The 21085-nt window shown below is 41.2% G+C and overlaps 1 protein-coding gene across 3 annotated transcripts in view; it reads right to left on the reverse strand.

Moving 5' to 3' along the window:
• The window catches only part of LOC128645441 (neurabin-1), an 824161-nt gene that overhangs the window by 72069 nt on the left and 731007 nt on the right, over positions 1–21085 (reverse strand). For all 3 annotated transcript variants that reach the window (XM_053698450.1, XM_053698449.1, XM_053698448.1), the window contains one exon: positions 11022–11210. In XM_053698450.1, the coding sequence (XP_053554425.1) occupies positions 11022–11210 (189 nt within the window). The remainder of the gene's footprint in view (positions 1–11021; positions 11211–21085) is intronic.

Genomic DNA, 21085 nt, shown 5'->3' on the forward strand with positions numbered 1-21085 from the left:
GCCCTTGAAAGGGATGTTAAGCAATTTTGTCTTGGAAGACACATCCGCTGACCAAGACTTTAGCCAGAGCGCTCTGCGCGCCACGATAGCAAACCCTGAATTTTTTCGCCGCTAATCTCGCTAATTGCAAAGCGGCATCTAGAATAAAAGAGTTAGCCAATTTAAGTGCATGAACTCTGTCCATAATCTCCTCATACGAAGATTCCTTATCGAGCGACTTTTCTAGTTCTTCGAACCAGAAACACGCTGCCGTAGTGACAGGAACAATGCATGAAATTGGTTGAAGAAGGTAACCTTGCTGAACAAACATTCTTTTAAGCAAACCCTCTAATTTTTTATCCATAGGATCTTTAACCCCTTAACGACTGAGGACGTGCAGGGTACGTCCTCAGAAAAAAGGCAGTTAATGCCTGAGAACGTACCCTGCACGTCCTCAGTGTGGAAAGCAGCTGGAAGGGATCCTGCTCGCTTCCAGCTGCTTTCCGGTTATTGCAGTGATGCCTCGATATGGAGGCATCCTGCAATAACGTTTTTAAGTCATCCGGTGCAGAGAGAGCCACTCTGTGGCCCTCTCTGCACCGGAGATCGGTGGCTACCTGCGTTGGTGGGTGGGAGCCGGACCGGGAGGCGGGTGGCGGCCATCGATGGCCATGTGGATGTGAAGGGGGGCGGGATCGTGGGCGGGGGGTGGCGCGCACGGGGCGCGCGCGCGTGCACGGGAGGGTGGGGGCGGGCGGGGTGCACGGGGAGGGAGCGGGTGGGAACCGCTACACTACAGAAAATGGGAAATAAAAAATATTTAAAAAATAAAATGTTAAACAATAAGCAAGGTGGTGGGGGTTAGTCTGTGGGGGGGGGGGGGGAAGCTACACTACAGAAAAAAAACAAAAAACCCAAAAAAAAAAGCATTTTTTTATTGTAAACTGGGTACTGGCAGACAGCTGCCAGTACCCAAGATGGCCCCCAATAAGGCAGAGGGGAGGGTTAGAGAGCGGTTTTGGGGGGGATCAGGGAGGTTGGGGGCTAAGGGGGGGATCCTACACAGTAGCATATGTAAATATGCTAAAAAAAATTCATTTTTTTTTAAAAACCCTTTTATTTTAGTACTGGCAGACTTTCTGCCAGTACTTAAGATGGCGGGGACAATTGTGGGGTGGGGGAGGGAAGGGAGCTGTTTGGGAGGGATCAGGGGGTGGGATGTGTCAGATGGGAGGCTGATCTCTACACTAAAGCTAAAATTAACCCTGCAAGCTCACTACAAACTCCCTAATTAACCCTTTCACTGCTAGCCATAATACACGTGTGAGGCGCAACAGGATTTAGTGGCCTTCTAATTACCAGAAAGCAACGCCAAAGTCATATATGTCTGCTATTTCTGAACAAAGGGGATCCCAGACAAGCATTTACAACCATTTGTGCCATAATTGCACAAGCTGTTTGTAAATGATTTCAGTGAGAAACCTAAAATTGTGAAAAATTTTACGTTTTTTTTTAATTTGATCGCATTTGGCGGTGAAATGGTGGCATGAAATATACCAAAATGTGCCTAGATCAATACTTGGGGTTGTCTACTACACTACACTAAAGCTAAAATTAACCCTACAAGCTCCCTAAAAGCTCCCTAATTAACCCCTTAACTGCTGGGCATGATACACTTGTGGTGCGCAGTGGCATTTAGCGGCCTTCTAATTACCAAAAAGCAACGCCAAAGCCATATATGTGTGCTATTTCTGAACAAAGGGGATCCCAGAGAAGAATTTACAACCATTTATGCCATAATTGCACAAGCTGTTTGTAAATGATTTCAGTGAGAAACCTAAAGTTTGTGAAAAAATTTGTGAAAAAGTGAACAATTTTTTGTATTTGATCGCATTTGGCGGTGAAATGGTGGTATGAAATATACCAAAATTGGCCTAGATCAATACTTTGGGATGTCTACAAAAAAACATAATTTATGCTTACCTGATAAATTCCTTTCTTCTGTAGTGTGATCAGTCCACGGGTCATCATTACTTCTGGGATATTACTCCTCCCCAACAGGAAGTGCAAGAGGATTCACCCAGCAGAGCTGCATATAGCTCCTCCCCTCTACGTCACTCCCAGTCATTCGACCAAGGACCAACGAGAAAGGAAAAGCCAAGGGTGAAGTGGTGACTGGAGTATAAATTAAAAAAATATTTACCTGCCTTAAAAACAGGGCGGGCCGTGGACTGATCACACTACAGAAGAAAGGAATTTATCAGGTAAGCATAAATTATGTTTTCTTCTGTTAAGTGTGATCAGTCCACGGGTCATCATTACTTCTGGGATACCAATACCAAAGCAAAAGTACACGGATTAACGGGAGGGATAGGCAGGCTCTTTATACAGAAGGAACCACTGCCTGAAGAACCTTTCTCCCAAAAATAGCCTCCGATGAAGCAAAAGTGTCAAATTTGTAAATTTGGAAAAAGTATGAAGCGAAGACCAAGTTGCAGCCTTGCAAATCTGTTCAACAGAGGCCTCATTCTTGAAGGCCCAAGTGGAAGCCACAGCTCTAGTAGAATGAGCTGTAATTCTTTCAGGAGGCTGCTGTCCAGCAGTCTCATAAGCTAAACGAATTATGCTACGAAGCCAAAAGAAAGAGAGGTAGCGGAAGCTTTTTGACCTCTCCTCTGCCAGAGTAAATGACAAACAGAGAAGACGTTTGTCGAAATTCCTTAGTTGCCTGTAAGTAAAATTTTAGAGCACGGACTACATCCAGGTTGTGCAGTAGACGTTCCTTCTTTGAAGAAGGATTTGGGCATAAAGAAGGAACAACAATCTCTTGATTGATATTCCTGTTAGTAACTACCTTAGGTAAGAACCCAGGTTTAGTACGCAGGACTACCTTATCCGAATGAAAAATCAAATAAGGAGAATCACAATGTAAGGCTGATAATTCAGAGACTCTTCGAGCCGAGGAAATAGCCATTAAAAATAGAACTTTCCAAGATAACAACTTTATATCAATGGAATGAAGGGGTTCAAACGGAACGCCCTGTAAAACATTAAGAACAAGGTTTAAACTCCATGGTGGAGCAACAGTTTTAAACACAGGCTTAATTCTGGCCAAAGCCTGACAAAAAGCCTGGACGTCAGGAACTTCTGACAGACGTTTGTGTAACAGAATGGACAGAGCTGAGATCTGTCCCTTTAATGAACTAGCAGATAAACCCTTTTCTAAACCTTCTTGTAGAAAAGACAATATCCTAGGAATCCTAACCTTACTCCAAGAGTAACCTTTGGATTCACACCAATATAGGTATTTACGCCATATCTTATGGTAAATCTTTCTGGTAACAGGTTTCCTAGCCTGTATTAAGGTATCAATAACTGACTCAGAAAATCCACGTCTTGATAAAATCAAGCGTTCAATTTCCAAGCAGTCAGCTTCAGAGAAGTTAGATTTTGATGTTTGAAGGGACCCTGTATCAGAAGGTCCTGTTTCAGAGGTAGAGACCAAGGTGGACAGGATGACATGTCCACCAGGTCTGCATACCAAGTCCTGCGTGGCCATGCAGGTGCTATTAGAATCACTGATGCTCTCTCTTGTTTGATTCTGGCAATCAATCGAGGAAGCAACGGGAAGGGTGGAAACACGTAAGCCATCCTGAAGTCCCAAGGTGCTGTCAGAGCATCTATCAGGACTGCTCCTGGATCCCTGGATCTGGACCCGTAACGAGGAAGCTTGGCGTTCTGTCGAGACGCCATGAGATCTATCTCTGGTTTGCCCCAACGTCGAAGTATTTGGGCAAAGGACCTCCGGATGAAGTTCCCACTCCCCCGGATGAAAAGTCTGACGACTTAAGAAATCCGCCTCCCAGTTCTCCACTCCCGGGATGTGGATTGCTGACAGGTGGCAAGAGTGAGACTCTGCCCAGCAAATTATCTTTGATACTTCCATCATAGCTAGGGAGCTTCTTGTCCCTCCCTGATGGTTGATGTAAGCTACAGTCGTGATGTTGTCCGACTGAAACCTGATGAACCCCCGAGTTGTCAACTGGGGCCAAGCCAGGAGGGCATTGAGAACTGCTCTCAATTCCAGAATGTTTATTGGCAGGAGACTCTCCTCCTGACTCCATTGTCCCTGAGCCTTCAGAGAATTCCAGACGGCACCCCAACCTAGAAGGCTGGCGTCTGTTGTTACAATTGTCCAGTCTGGTCTGCTGAATGGCATCCCCCTGGACAGATGTGGCCGAGAAAGCCACCATAGAAGAGAATTTCTGGTCTCTTGATCCAGATTCAGAGAAGGGGATAAGTCTGAGTAATCCCCATTCCACTGACTTAGCATGCACAGTTGCAGTGGTCTGAGGTGTAAGCGTGCAAAGGGTACTATGTCCATTGCCGCTACCATTAAGCCGATTACCTCCATGCATTGAGCCACTGACGGGTGTTGAATGGAATGAAGGGTGCGGCAAGCACTTTGAAGTCTTGTTAGCCTGTTCTCTGTCAGGTAAATCTTCATTTCTACAGAATCTATAAGAGTCCCCAGGAAGGGAACTCTTGTGAGTGGAACGAGGTGAACTTTTTCTTTTCGTTCACCTTCCATCCATGTGACCTTAGAAATGCCAGCACTAACTCTGTATGAGACTTGGCAGTTTGAAAGCTTGAAGCTTGTATCAGAATGTCGTCTAGGTATGGAGCTACCGAGATTCCCCGCGGTCTTAGTACCGTCAGAAGAGCACCCAGAACCTTTGTGAAGATTCTTGGAGCTGTAGCCAATCCGAATGGAAGAGCCACAAACTGGTAATGCCTGTCTAGGAAGGCAAACCTTAGGTACCGATAATGATCTTTGTGAATCGGTATGTGAAGGTAAGCATCTTTTAAATCTACAGTGGTCATGTATTGACCCTCTTGGATCATAGGTAAAATTGTCCGAATAGTCTCCATCTTGAACGATGGAACTCTTAGGAATTTGTTTAGGATCTTTAAGTCCAGGATTGGTCTGAAAGTTCCCTCTTTTTTGGGAACCACAAACAGATTTGAGTAAAACCCCTGTCCCTGTTCCGATCGTGGAACTGGATGGATTACTCCCATTAACAAGAGCTCTTGTACGCAGCGTAGAAACGCCTCTTTCTTTGTCTGGATTGTTGACAATCTTGACAGATGAAATCTCTCTCTTGGAGGAGAGTATTTGAAGTCCAGAAGGTATCCCTGAGATATTATCTCTAGCGCCCAGGGATCCTGAACATCTCTTGCCCAAGCCTGGGCGAAGAGAGAAAGTCTGCCCCCCACTAGATCCGATCCCGGATCGGGGGCCCTCAATTCATGCTGTTTTAGGGGCAGCAGCAGGTTTCCTAGTCTGCTTGCCCTTGTTCCAGGACTGGTTAGGTTTCCAGCCTTGTCTGTAGCGAGCAACAGCTCCTTCCTGTTTTGGTGCAGAGGAAGTTGATGCTGCTCCTGCTTTGAAATTACGAAAGGAACGAAAATTAGACTGTCTAGTCTTGGCTTTGTCCTGAGGCAGGGCATGGCCTTTACCTCCTGTAATGTCAGCGATAATCTCTTTCAACCCGGGCCCGAATAAGGTCTGCCCTTTGAAAGGTATATTAAGCAATTTAGACTTAGAAGTAACATCAGCTGACCAGGATTTTAGCCACAGCGCCCTGCGTGCCTGAATGGCGAATCCTGAATTCTTCGCCGTAAGTTTAGTAAGATGTACTACGGCCTCCGAAATGAATGAATTAGCTAGTTTAAGGACTCTAAGCCTGTCCGTAATGTCGTCCAGAGTAGCTGAACCAATGTTCTCTTCCAGAGACTCAATCCAGAATGCCGCTGCAGCCGTGATCGGCGCAATGCATGCAAGGGGTTGCAATATAAAACCTTGTTGAACAAACATTTTCTTAAGGTAACCCTCTAACTTTTTATCCATTGGATCTGAAAAAGCACAGCTATCCTCCACCGGGATAGTGGTACGCTTAGCTAAGGTAGAAACTGCTCCCTCCACCTTAGGGACCGTTTGCCATAAGTCCCTTGTGGTGGCATCTATTGGAAACATTTTTCTAAATATCGGAGGGGGTGAGAACGGCACACCGGGTCTATCCCACTCCTTAGTAACAATTTCAGTAAGTCTCTTAGGTATAGGAAAAACCTCAGTACTCGTCGGTACCGCAAAATATTTATCCAACCTACACATTTTCTCTGGTATTGCAACTGTGTTACAATCATTCAGAGCCGCTAACACCTCCCCTAGTAATACACGGAGGTTTTCCAGTTTAAATTTAAAATTTGAAATATCTGAATCCAGTCTGTTTGGATCAGAACCGTCACCCACAGAATGAAGTTCTCCGTCCTCATGTTCTGCCACCTGTGACGCAGTGTCTGACATGGCCCTAATATTATCAGCGCACTCTGTTCTCACCCCAGAGTGATCACGCTTACCTCTTAGTTCTGGTAATTTAGCCAAAACCTCAGTCATAACAGTAGCCATATCCTGTAATGTGATTTGTAATGGCCCGCCCAGATGTACTCGGCGCTACAATATCACGCACCTCCCTCTGAGCGGGAGATGTAGGTACTGACACGTGAGGCGAGTTAGTCGGCATAACTCTCCCCTCGTTGTTTGGTGAAATTTGTTCAATTTGTACAGATTGACTTTTATTTAAAGTAGCATCAATACAGTTAGTACATAAATTTCTATTGGGCTCCACTTTGGCATTGCAACAAATGACACAGGTATCATCCTCTGAATCAGACATGTTTAACACACTAGCAAATAAACTTGCAACTTGGAAATACAATTCAATTAGAATAATATTAAAACGTACTGTGCCTTTAAGAAGCACAGAAGATCTATGACAGTTGAAAATTAATAAATTGAAACAGTTATAGCCTCAATCCTTGTAAACAACACAACTTTAGCAAAGGTTTAATCCCATTAGCAAAGATAACAAATTCTGAAAGCAGGAAACAAATTACAGAAAAAACGTTTTTTATCTCAGTCAAACTATAATTCTCACAGCTCTGCTGAGAGAAATTACCTCCCTCAAAATAAGTTTTGAAGACCCCTGAGCTCTGTAGAGATGAACCGGATCATGCAGGGAATACAATGAGTTGCTGACTGAAATATTTGATGCATAGTAAAAGCGCCAAAAAACGGCCCCTCCCCCTCACAACACAGCAGTGAGGGAGAACAGAAACTGTCAGAAAAACAGATTAAGCAACTGCCAAGTGGAAAAATAGTGCCCAAACATTTATTCACACAGTACCTCAGCAAATGAAAACGATTTTACATTCCAGCAAAAACGTTAAACATAATCTCTAGTTATTAAACAGCTTTATGAATTTCTTACAGTGTAATTCTAGTGAAGTACCATTCCCCAGAATACTGAAGTGTAAAGTATACATACATGACATTATATCGGTATGGCAGGATTTTCTCATCAATTCCATTGTCAGAAAATAAAAACTGCTACATACCTCTATGCAGATTCATCTGCCCGCTGTCCCCTGATCTGAAGTTTACCTCACTCCTCAGATGGCCGAGAACAGCAATATGATCTTAACTACTCCGGCTAAAATCATAGCAAAACTCTGGTAGATTCTTCTTCAAACTCTGCCAGAGAGGTAATAACACACTCCGGTGCTATTTTAAAATAACAAACTTTTGATTGAAGATATAAAACTAAGTATAATCACCATAGTCCTCTCACACATCCTATCTAGTCGTTGGGTGCAAGAGAATGACTGGGAGTGACGTAGAGGGGAGGAGCTATATGCAGCTCTGCTGGGTGAATCCTCTTGCACTTCCTGTTGGGGAGGAGTAATATCCCAGAAGTAATGATGACCCGTGGACTGATCACACTTAACAGAAGAAAAAAATATATACATGTCAAGGGATATTCAGGGATTCCTGAAAGATATCAGTGTTCTAATGTAACTAGCGCTAATTTTGGAAAAAAAATGGTTTGGAAATAGCAAAGTGCTACTTATATTTATGGCCCTATAACTTGCAAAAAAAGCAAAGAACATGTAAACATTGGGTATTTCTAAACTCAGGACAAAATTTAGAAACTATTTAGCATGGGTGTTTTTTTGGTGGTTTTAGATATGTAACAGATTTTGGGGGTCAAAGTTAGAAAAAGTGTGTTTTTTTCCATTTTTCCTCATATTTTATCATTTTTTTTTATAGTAAATTATAAGATATGATGAAAATAATGGTATCTTTAGAAAGTCCATTTAATGGCGAGAAAAACGGTATATAATATGTGTGGGTACAGTAAATGAGTAAGAAGAAAATTACAGCTAAACACAAACACCGCAAAAATGTAAAAATAGCCTTGGTCCCAAACGGACAGAAAATGGAAAAGTGCTCTGGTCACTAAGGGGTTAAAAGCACAACTATCTTCTATGGGAATAGTAGTGCGTTTGTTTAGAGTAGAGACCGCCCCCTCGACCTTAGGGATTGTCTGCCATAAGTCCTTTCTGGGGTCGACTATAGGAAATAATTTCTTAAATATAGGGGGAGGCACAAAAGGTATGCCGGGCCTTTCCCATTCCTTGTTTACTATGTCCGCCACCCGCTTGGGTATAGGGAAAACATCGGGGGGCACCGGAACCTCTAGGAACTTGTCCATCTTACATAATTTCTCTGGAATGACCAAATTGTCACAATCATCCAGAGTAGATAATACCTCCTTAAGCAGTGCGCGGAGATGTTCTAATTTAAATTTAAATGTTACAACATCAGGTTCAGCTTGTTGAGAAATTTTCCCTGAATCTGAAATTTCTCCCTCAGACAAAACCTCCCTCCTGGCCCCTTCAGATTGGTGTGAGGGTATGTCAGAAGCGTTATCATCAGCGTCCTCTTGCTCTTCAGTGTTTAAAACAGAGCAATCGCGCTTTCTTTGATAAGTAGGCATTTTAGATAAAATATTTTTAATAGAATTATCCATAACAGCCGTTAATTGTTGCATAGTAATAAGTATTGGCGCACTAGATGTACTAGGGGCCTCTTGTGTGGGCAAAACTGGTGTAGACACAGAAGGGGGTGATGCAGTACCATGCTTACTCCCCTCATCTGAAGAATCATCTTGGGCACTATTATTATCTGTGGCATCATTGTCCCTACTTTGTTTGGACACCATGTCACAATTATCACATATATTTAAATGGGGAGACACATTGGCATTCATACATATAGAACATCGTTTATCTGATGGTTCAGACATGTTAAACAGGCTTAAACTTGTCAACAAAGCACAAAAAAAGTTTTAAAATAAAACCGTTACTGTCACTTTAAATTTTAAACAGAACACACTTTATTACTGAAAATGCAAAATTTCACCACAGTGTCTTAAAGCCTTAAAAGTATTGCACACCAAATTTGGAAGCTTTAACCCTTAAAATAACGGAACCGGAGCCGTTTTTACATTTAACCCCTATACAGTCCCAGGAATCTGCTTTGCTGAGACCCAACCAAGCCCAGAGGGGAATACGATACCAAATGACGCCTTCTATAAGCTTTTTCAGTGGATCCTAGCTCCTCACACATGCATCTGCATGCCTTGCCTTCCAAAAACAACTGCGCATTAGTGGCGCGAAAATGAGGCTCTGCCTATGACTAGAGAAGGCCCCCATCTGAAAAAGGTGTCCATACAGTGCCTGCCGTTTTTTAACAACAATCCCCAAGATTATAATAACTATAAAGCGCTATAATCTGTCAAATATGCTTAGCAAGTAATCGTTTTAGCCCAGAAAATCGTCTACCAGTTTATTAAGCCCTTATAAAGCCTTTATTCTTATACTTAATCTAAGAAAATGGCTTACCGGTCCCCATAGGGAAAATGACAGCCTTCCAGCATTAACAAGTCGTGTTAGAAATGTGGCCATCATACCTCAGGCAGAAAAAGTCTGCCAACTGCTTCCCCCAACTGAAGTTACTTCATCTCAACAGTCCTGTGTGGAAACAGCAATCGATTTTAGTAACGTCTGCTAAAATCATCTTCCTCTCACAAACAGAAATCTTCTTCTCTTTTCTGTTTCAGAGTAAATAGTACATACCAGCACTATTTTAAAATAACAAACACTTGATTGAAGAATAAAACTACATTTAAACACCAAAAAACTCTTAGCCATCTCCGTGGAGATGTTGCCTGTGCAACGGCAAAGAGAATGACTGGGGTAGGCGGAGCCTAGGAGGGATCATATGACCAGCTTTGCTGGGCTCTTTGCCATTTCCTGTTGGGGAAGAGAATATCCCACAAGTAAGGATGACGCCGTGGACCGGACACACCTATGTTGGAGAAATTTGCCTCCTCCTGGTAGGAATGTATATTCCATATGTCACTAGCTCATGGACTCTTGCCATTTACATGAAAGAAATATGGTTATAGCAACATTTAATTTTAAAGATTTCCCTCCAAAACAAATACCTAAGATACGTACAGTTTTGTAAAAGGAAAGGATGTTTTTTTGCATTACTAATTTTTAAAGTATTCTATATAAGAAAGCAAAACATTTTTGTGCATTTTATTTATTATTATACATTATTTATAAAGCACCACACATTCTGCAGCGCTGTCCATGGGTACAATTCATTTAAGTAAAACAATGACACAAGACAACTTTAGACAAATAGACAGTAGAAATTGAGGGCCCTATACCAGTGGGAATTTACAATCTAGAAGGGTAGGAGGGTGCAGCATGATAAAGAAGCAGCTGTAGTAATTTTCTGATGTCTTTAAAGTAAGAATCTTTAGAAAGTCAGACAGAAAGCAGGCAGATAAGTTCAGGTCAACAATAAATTGATGAAACCCATTATCAAGACAACAACATTAATAATAATACATGAAGGCGTTAATCACATTAGAAGACTAGGTTGATAAAATTACATTACCTTACAAATCAGGATGCAAATAAAAGAACGTGGAGTAAATCTAATATATTTCTCCTTTTGGAAACGCTTTATTTAATAGACCACGAGAAGCATTATTTCAGACAGTCTATTTCTTTTTTTTTTTTTTTTTTTAAGATGCTACTGATATCAATACGTCAAACTGTACCTTCAATCTGTCACTGTCCAACATCATAAGTTGCTGCCCATCAATGTTCTTGGCTGTGAACTCTGTAATATACTGCTCCATGTTCATTCCTATTAACCAGTGGCACACCTGCTGAGCTGTCCAATCAGACACAGGCCTGCTGTGCCACTGATTCTGTTTTCCGGTTGTAGTGACATCATCATCTAGTGCCTGCAAGGAAAATATAACTCAGTGACACAGCTATGATATGATGCCTACAAAGGGGCTGGATGAAAAAACAAACACAACAAATGGCATGGGAGTCTTGCCTGCTCATAAAAATCTTAGGCATAGAAAGGAGTGCTACAGCATTACAATATTTAAATGTCTACCTGAAATACTGTAATTTCATTTAATCAACTGAAAGATTTGCATTATATGTCCCTACAAAGCATTGCTATGCAACATAGCACTGAAGAACAAGGTATAGGGTTACGTTATTAGAGACTCTGCCCTGTGGTTTTGCCAATGCAGTATACATGCAAAGTTTAAAAGGGACATTATACACATTTTAAAAACTTACTTACAAGCTACCAGGTTAGCACTGTTGAAAAGGTTAGACTGGAACACCCAATGAAATGGGCTGGGAAGCAAAAAGAGCAGACACCTCCCCTCCCCTGCATATGAAAAGACCCTTTACACAAACAGGAGCCAGATGGAGTAGGTAGACAACAGTCTACTTCTAAAACTTTGGGGCTTGGTTAGGGGTCTGAAAATCAGCGCAATGTTATTTAAAAATAAGCAAAACTATACATTTAAAAAACAAACAAAAAAAACCCTGTATGGGCTATATATATGGATCTACAAAACATTTATGCAAAGAAAAATCTAGTGTACAATGTCCCTTTAAAGAATAAAAAAGGTTCATTCAAGAGCACTAAGTATCAAGCAATACAAAAAAATAAATAAACACAATCATGAAGAAAACGGAATATTTTTACATTATATACTTAATACATAATGTGGAAATTAAGGTACCAATAGAAAATGATTTTTATTCCCACACCATGAGATATTAGTAGAGCATTCATTAAATAATTATATAGAAACTGTAATGATGAAGCATGAAATTGTAAATTATATATTTTAAATTTAAATTTGTAAGAATTGTTAAATCATAACTTATATGAATGCGTCAAAACTGAAATCATTTAAGACAAAAATTAGAAATTAATTTTAGGTAGATTTGGCAATTTATTAACACTGTAAAATGTAATGTCAACCCCACCATTAAATCTCCCTGTTTGGAGTATTACAGTCTGCTAAACTTAAATAAATCAAGCCTACACTATTACAACACCACATACTATAAAATGTAAGGAGTCAAGGAGATTTTTTTAAAAATATTTTTGTTATAAATATGTAAAAAATCCATTTACTATAACAAAACAATTGCACAAAGGGAAATCAGCTCAGTCATCAGGTTTGTGCATTTTCTGTTTATTTTGCCGAAAATAATTAAAAGTTATTTTTCTCTATTGCATACACATTATTATATTTCACTCAGATTATATCAATACTAGTTGAGTAAAATAATACTTATGTAAAACAATGTGCATTTACTGAAAGAGAAGTACAAAAATGATGAAAGTGGAGACGTAAATCTCCTTGCTCACTGCATCTCTTATAGGCTGCCCTTCTAAAAACATAATTTATGTAAGAACTTACCTGATAAATTCATTTCTTTCATATTAGCAAGAGTCCATGAGCTAGTGACGTATGGGATATACATTCCTACCAGGAGGGGCAAAGTTTCCCAAAACTCAAAATGCCTATAAATACACACCTCACCACACCCACAATTCAGTTTAACGAATAGCCAAGAAGTGGGGTGATAAGAAAAAAGTGCGAAAGCATAAAAAATAAGGAATTGGAATAATTGTGCTTTATACAAAAAAATCATAACCACCACAAAAAAGGGTGGGCCTCATGGACTCTTGCTAATATGAAAGAAATGAATTTATCAGGTAAGTTCTTACATAAATTATGTTTTCTTTCATGTAATTAGCAAGAGTCCATGAGCTAGTGACGTATGGGATAATGACTACCCAAGATGTGGATCTTTCCACGCAAGAGTCACTAGAGAGGGAGGGATAAAATAAAGACAGCCAATTCCTGCTGAAAATAATCCACACCCAAAATAAAGTTTAAATGAAAACATAAGCAGAAGATTCAAACTGAAACAGCTGCCTGAAGTACTTTTCTACCAAAAACTGCTTCAGAAGAAGAAAACACATCAAAATGGTAGAATTTAGTAAAAGTATGCAAAGAAGACCAAGTTGCTGCTTTGCAAATCTGATCAACCGAAGCTTCATTCCTAAACGCCCAGGAAGTAGAAACTGACCTAGTAGAATGAGCTGTAATCCTCTGAGGCGGAGTTTTACCCGACTCAACATAGGCATGATGAATTAAAGATTTCAACCAAGATGCCAAAGAAATGGCAGAAGCTTTCTGGCCTTTTCTAGAACCGGAAAAGATGACAAATAGACTAGAAGTCTTTCGGAAAGTCTTAGTAGCTTCAACATAATATTTCAAAGCTCTAACAACATCCAAAGAATGCAATGATTTCTCCTTAGAATTCTTAGGATTAGGGCATAATGAAGGAACCACAATTTCTCTACTAATGTTGTTGGAATTCACAACCTTAGGTAAAAATTCAAAAGAAGTTCGCAACACCGCCTTATCCTGATGAAAAATCAGAAAAGGAGACTCACAAGAAAGAGCAGACAATTCAGAGACTCTTCTGGCAGAAGAGATGGCCAAAAGGAACAAAACTTTCCAAGAAAGTAATTTAATGTCCAATGAATGCATAGGTTCAAACGGAGGAGCTTGAAGAGCCCCCAGAACCAAATTCAAACTCCAAGGAGGAGAAATTGACTTAATGACAGGTTTTATACGAACCAAGGCTTGTACAAAACAATGAATATCAGGAAGATTAGCAATCTTTCTGTGAAAAAGAACAGAAAGAGCAGAGATTTGACCTTTCAAGGAACTTGCGGACAAACCTTTATCTAAACCATCCTGAAGAAACTGTAAAATTCTCGGAATTCTAAAAGAATGCCAGGAAAAATGATGAGAAAGACACCAAGAAATATAAGTCTTCCAGACTCTATAATATATCTCTCTAGATACAGATTTACGAGCCTGTAACATAGTATTAATCACAGAGTCAGAGAAACCTCTTTGACCAAGAATCAAGCGTTCAATCTCCATACCTTTAAATTTAAGGATTTGAGATCCTGATGGAAAAAAGGACCTTGCGACAGAAGGTCTGGTCTTAACGGAAGAGTCCACGGTTGGCAAGAGGCCATCCGGACAAGATCCGCATACCAAAACCTGTGAGGCCATGCTGGAGCTACCAGCAGAACAAACGAGCATTCCTTCAGAATCTTGGAGATTACTCTTGGAAGAAGAACTAGAGGCGGAAAGATATAGGCAGGATGATACTTCCAAGGAAGTGATAATGCATCCACTGCCTCCGCCTGAGGATCCCGGGATCTGGACAGATACCTGGGAAGTTTCTTGTTTAGATGAGAAGCCATCAGATCTATTTCTGGAAGTCCCCACATTTGAACAATCTGAAGAAATACCTCTGGGTGAAGAGACCATTCGCCCGGATGCAACGTTTGGCGACTGAGATAATCCGCTTCCCAATTGTCTATTCCTGGAATATGAACCGCAGAGATTAGACAGGAGCTGGATTCTGCCCAAACCAGAATTCGAGATACTTCTTTCATAGCCAGAGGACTGTGAGTCCCTCCTTGATGATTGATGTATGCCACAGTTGTGACATTGTATGTCTGAAAACAAATGAACGATTCTCTCTTCAGAAGAGGCCAAGACTGAAGAGCTCTGAAAATTGCACGGAGTTCCAAAATATTGATCGTAATCTCACCTCCTGAGATTCCCAAACCCCTTGTGCTGTCAGAGACCCTCACACAGCTCCCCAACATGTAAGACTTGCATCTGTTGAAATTTCAGTCCAGGTCGGAAGAACAAAAGAAGCCCCCTGAACTAAACGATGGTGATCTGTCCACCACGTCAGAGAGTGTCGTACAATCGGTTTTAAAGATATTAATTGAGATATCTTTGTGTAATCCCTGCACCATTGGTTCAGCATACAGAGCTGAAGAGGTCGCATGTGAAAACGAGCAAAGGGGATTGCGTCCGATGCAGCAGTCAAAAGACCTAGAATTTCCATGCATAAGGCTACCGAAGGGAATGATTGTGACTGAAGGTTTCGACAAGCTGATATCAATTTTAGACGTCTCTTGTCTGTCAAAGACAGAGTCATGGACACTGAATCTATCTGGAAACCCAAAAAGGTTACCCTTGTCTGAGGAATCAATGAACTTTTTAGTGAATTGATCCTCCAACCATGATTTTGAAGAAACAACAAAAGTCGATTCGTATGAAATTCTGCTAAATGTGAAGACTGAGCAAGTACCAAGATATCGTCCAAATAAGGAAATACCACAATACCCTGTTCTCTGATTACAGATAGAAGGGCACCGAGAACCTTTGTAAAAATTCTTGGAGCTGTTGCTAGGCCAAACGGCAGAGCCACAAACTGGTAATGCTTGTCTAGAAAGAGAATCTCAGAAACTGATAGTGAGCTGGATGAATCGGAATATGCAGATATGCATCCTGTAAATCTATTGTAGACATATAATGCCCTTGCTGAACAAAAGGCAGGATAGTCCTTACAGTTACCATTTTGAATGTTGGTATCCTTACATAACGATTCAATATTTTTAGATCCAGAACTGGTCTGAAGGAATTCTCCTTCTTTGGTACAATGAAGAGATTCGAATAAAACACCAGCCCCTGTTCCAGAACTGGAACTGGCATAATTACTCCAGCCAACTCTAGATCTGAAACACATTTCAGAAATGCTTGAGCTTTCGCTGGGTTTACTGGGACACGGGAAAGAAAAAATCTCTTTGCAGGAGGTCTTATCTTGAAACCAATTCTGTACCCTTCTGAAATAATGTTCTGAATCCAAAGATTGTGAACAGAATTGATCCAAATTTCTTTGAAAAAACGTAATCTGCCCCCTACCAGCTGGGCTGGAATGAGGGCCGTACCTTCATGTGGACTTAGAAGCTGGCTTTGCTTTTCTAGAAGGCTTGGATTTATTCCAGACTGGAGATGGTTTCCAAACTGAAACTGCTCCTGAGGATGAAGGATCAGGCTTTTGTTCTTTGTTGAAACGAAAGGAACGAAAACGATTATTAGCCCTGTTTTTACCCTTAGATTTTTTATCCTGTGGTAAAAAAGTTCCTTTCCCACCAGTAACAGTTGAGATAATAGAATCCAACTGAGAACCAAATAATTTATTACCCTGGAAAGAAAGGGAAAGTAGAGTCGATTTAGAAGACATATCAGCATTCCAAGTTTTAAGCCATAAAGCTCTTCTAGGTAAAATAGCTAGAGACATAAACCTGACATCAACTCTGATAATATAAAAAATGGCATCACAGATAAAATTATTAGCATGTTGAAGAAGAATAATAATGTTATGAGAATCATGATCTGTTACTTGTTGCGCTAAAGTTTCCAACCAAAAAGTTGAAGCTGCAGCAACATCCGCCAAAGATATAGCAGGTCTAAGAAGATTACCTGAACACAAATAAGCTTTCCTTAGAAAGGATTCAATTTTCCTATCTAAAGGATCCTTAAAGGAAGTACCATCTGCCGTAGGAATAGTAGTACGTTTAGCAAGGGTAGAGATAGCCCCATCAACTTTAGGGATTTTGTCCCAAAACTCTAATCTGTCAGACGGCACAGGATATAATTGCTTAAAACGTTTAGAAGGAGTAAATGAATTACCCAAATTATTCCATTCCCTGGAAATTACTTCAGAAATAGCACCAGGAACAGGAAAAACTTCTGGAATAACTACAGGAGATTTATAGACCTTGTCTAAACGTTTAGATTTAGTATCAAGAGGACCAGAATCCTCAATTTCTAATGCAATTAGGACTTCTTTAAGTAAAGAACGAATAAATTCCATTTTAAATAAATATGAAGATTTATCAGCATCAACCTCTGAAACAGAATCCTCTGAACCAGAAGAATCATTAGAATCAGAATGATGATGTTCATTTAAAAATTCATCTGGATAAAGAGAAGTTTTAAAAGACTTTTTATGTTTACTAGAAGGAGGAATAACAGACATAGCCTTCTTAATAGATTCAGAAACAAAATCTCTTATGTTATCAGGAACACTCTGAACATTAGATGTTGATGGAACTGCAACAGGTAATGGTATTTTACTAAAGGAAATATTTTCTGCATTAACAAGTTTGTCATGACATTTAATACAAACAACAGCTGGAGGAACAGCTACCAAAAGTTTACAGCAGATACACTTAGCTTTGGTAGTTCCAGCACCAGGCAGCGATTTTCCTGAAGTATCTTCTGACTCAGATGCAACATGAGACATCTTGCAATATGTAAGAGAAAAAAACAACATATAAAGCAAAATTGATCAAATTCCTTAAATGACAGTTTCAGGAATGGGAAAAAATGCCAAAGAACAAGCTTCTAGCAACCAGAAGCAATGAAAAATGAGACTTAAATAATGTGGAGACAAAAGAGACGCCCATATTTTTTTAGCGCCAAATAAGACGCCCACATTATTTGGCGCCTAAATGCTTTTGGCGCCAAAAATGACGCCACATCCGGAACGCCGACATTTTTGGCGCAAAAGAACGTCAAAAAATGACGCAACTTCCGGCGACACGTATGACGCCGCAAACAGAAAAGATTTTTTGCGCCAAAAAAGTCTGCGCCAAGAATGACGCAATAAAATGAAGCATTTTCAGCCCCCGCGAGCCTAACAGCCCACAGGGAAAAAGTCAAATTTTTTAAGGTAAGAAAAAATGATTGATTCAAATCCATTATCCCAAATATGAAACGGACTGTCTGAAAAACAGAATTTATGTTTACCTGATAAATTACTTTCTCCAACGGTGTGTCCGGTCCACGGCGTCATCCTTACTTGTGGGATATTCTCTTCCCCAACAGGAAATGGCAAAGAGCCCAGCAAAGCTGGTCACATGATCCCTCCTAGGCTCCGCCTACCCCAGTCATTCGACCGACGTTAAGGAGGAATATTTGCATAGGAGAAACCATATGGTACCGTGGTGACTGTAGTTAAAGAAAATAAATTATCAGACCTGATTAAAAAAACCAGGGCGGGCCGTGGACCGGACACACCGTTGGAGAAAGTAATTTATCAGGTAAACATAAATTCTGTTTTCTCCAACATAGGTGTGTCCGGTCCACGGCGTCATCCTTACTTGTGGGAACCAATACCAAAGCTTTAGGACACGGATGAAGGGAGGGAGCAAATCAGGTCACCTAAATGGAAGGCACCACGGCTTGCAAAACCTTTCTCCCAAAAATAGCCTCAGAAGAAGCAAAAGTATCAAACTTGTAAAATTTGGTAAAAGTGTGCAGTGAAGACCAAGTCGCTGCCCTACATATCTGATCAACAGAAGCCTCGTTCTTGAAGGCCCATGTGGAAGCCACAGCCCTAGTGGAATGAGCTGTGATTCTTTCGGGAGGCTGCCGTCCGGCAGTCTCGTAAGCCAATCTGATGATGCTTTTAATCCAAAAAGAGAGAGAGGTAGAGGTTGCTTTTTGACCTCTCCATTTACCGGAATAAACAACAAACAAGGAAGATGTTTGTCTAAAATCCTTTGTAGCATCTAAATAGAATTTTAGAGCGCGAACAACATCCAAATTGTGCAACAAACGTTCCTTCTTTGAAACTGGTTTCGGACACAGAGAAGGTACGATAATCTCCTGGTTAATGTTTTTGTTAGAAACAACTTTTGGAAGAAAACCAGGTTTAGTACGTAAAACCACCTTATCTGCATGGAACACCAGATAAGGAGGAGAACACTGCAGAGCAGATAATTCTGAAACTCTTCTAGCAGAAGAAATTGCAACTAAAAACAAAACTTTCCAAGATAATAATTTAATATCAACGGAATGCAAGGGTTCAAACGGAACCCCCTGAAGAACTGAAAGAACTAAATTGAGACTCCAAGGAGGAGTCAAAGGTTTGTAAACAGGCTTAATTCTAACCAGAGCCTGAACAAAGGCTTGAACATCTGGCACAGCGGCCAGCTTTTTGTGAAGTAACACAGACAAGGCAGAAATCTGTCCCTTCAGGGAACTTGCAGATAATCCTTTTTCCAATCCTTCTTGAAGGAAGGATAGAATCCTAGGAATCTTAACCTTGTCCCAAGGGAATCCTTTAGATTCACACCAACAGATATATTTTTTCCAAATTTTGTGGTAAATCTTTCTAGTTACAGGCTTTCTGGCCTGAACAAGAGTATCGATAACAGAATCTGAGAACCCTCGCTTCGATAAGATCAAGCGTTCAATCTCCAAGCAGTCAGCTGGAGTGAAACCAGATTCGGATGTTCGAACGGACCCTGAACAAGAAGGTCTCGTCTCAAAGGTAGCTTCCAAGGTGGAGCCGATGACATATTCACCAGATCTGCATACCAAGTCCTGCGTGGCCACGCAGGAGCTATCAAGATCACCGACGCCCTCTCCTGATTGATCCTGGCTACCAGCCTGGGGATGAGAGGAAACGGCGGGAACACATAAGCTAGTTTGAAGGTCCAAGGTGCTACTAGTGCATCCACTAGAGCCGCCTTGGGATCCCTGGATCTGGACCCGTAGCAAGGAACTTTGAAGTTCTGACGAGAGGCCATCAGATCCATGTCTGGAATGCCCCACAGCTGAGTGACTTGGGCAAAGATTTCCGGATGGAGTTCCCACTCCCCCGGATGCAATGTCTGACGACTCAGAAAATCCGCTTCCCAATTTTCCACTCCTGGGATGTGGATAGCAGACAGGTGGCAGGAGTGAGACTCCGCCCATAGAATGATTTTGGTCACTTCTTCCATCGCCAGGGAACTCCTTGTTCCCCCCTGATGGTTGATGTACGCAACAGTTGTCATGTTGTCTGATTGAAACCGTATGAACTTGGCCCTCGCTAGCTGAGGCCAAGCCTTGAGAGCATTGAATATCGCTCTCAGTTCCAGAATATTTATCGGTAGAAGAGATTCTTCCCGAGACCAAAGACCCTGAGCTTTCAGGGATCCCCAGACCGCGCCCCAGCCCATCAGACTGGCGTCGGTCGTGACAATGACCCACTCTGGTCTGCGGAATGTCATCCCTCGTGACAGGTTGTCCAGGGACAGCCACCAACGGAGTGAGTCTCTGGTCCTGTGATTTACTTGTATCTTCGGAGACAAGTCTGTATAGTCCCCATTCCACTGACTGAGCATGCACAGTTGTAATGGTCTTAGATGAATGCGTGCAAAAGGAACTATGTCCATTGCCGCTACCATCAACCCGATCACTTCCATGCACTGAGCTATGGAAGGAAGAGGAACGGAATGAAGTATCCGACAAGAGTCTAGAAGTTTTGTTTTTCTGGCCTCTGTCAGAAAAATCCTCATTTCTAAGGAGTCTATTATTGTTCCCAAGAAGGGAACCCTTGTTGACGGAGATAGAGAACTCTTTTCCACGTTCACTTTCCATCCGTGAGATCTGAGAAAGGCCAGGACAATGTCCGTGTGAGCCTTTGCTTGAGGAAGGGACGACGCTTGAATCAGAATGTTGTCCAAGTAAGGTACTACAGCAATGCCCCTTGGTCTTAGCACAGCTAGAAGGGACCCTAGTACCTTTGTGAAAATCCTTGGAGCAGTGGCTAATCCGAAAGGAAGCGCCACGAACTGGTAATGTTTGTCCAGGAATGCGAACCTCAGGAACCGATGATGTTCCTTGTGGATAGGAATATGTAGATACGCATCCTTTAAATCCACCGTGGTCATGAATTGACCTTCCTGGATGGAAGGAAGAATAGTTCGAATGGTTTCCATCTTGAACGATGGAACCTTGAGAAACTTGTTTAAGATCTTGAGATCTAAGATTGGTCTGAACGTTCCCTCTTTTTTGGGAACTATAAACAGATTGGAGTAGAACCCCATCCCTTGTTCTCTTAATGGAAC

This window comes from Bombina bombina, chromosome 1, assembly GCF_027579735.1.
Source record: "Bombina bombina isolate aBomBom1 chromosome 1, aBomBom1.pri, whole genome shotgun sequence".
Taxonomy (NCBI): domain Eukaryota; kingdom Metazoa; phylum Chordata; class Amphibia; order Anura; family Bombinatoridae; genus Bombina; species Bombina bombina.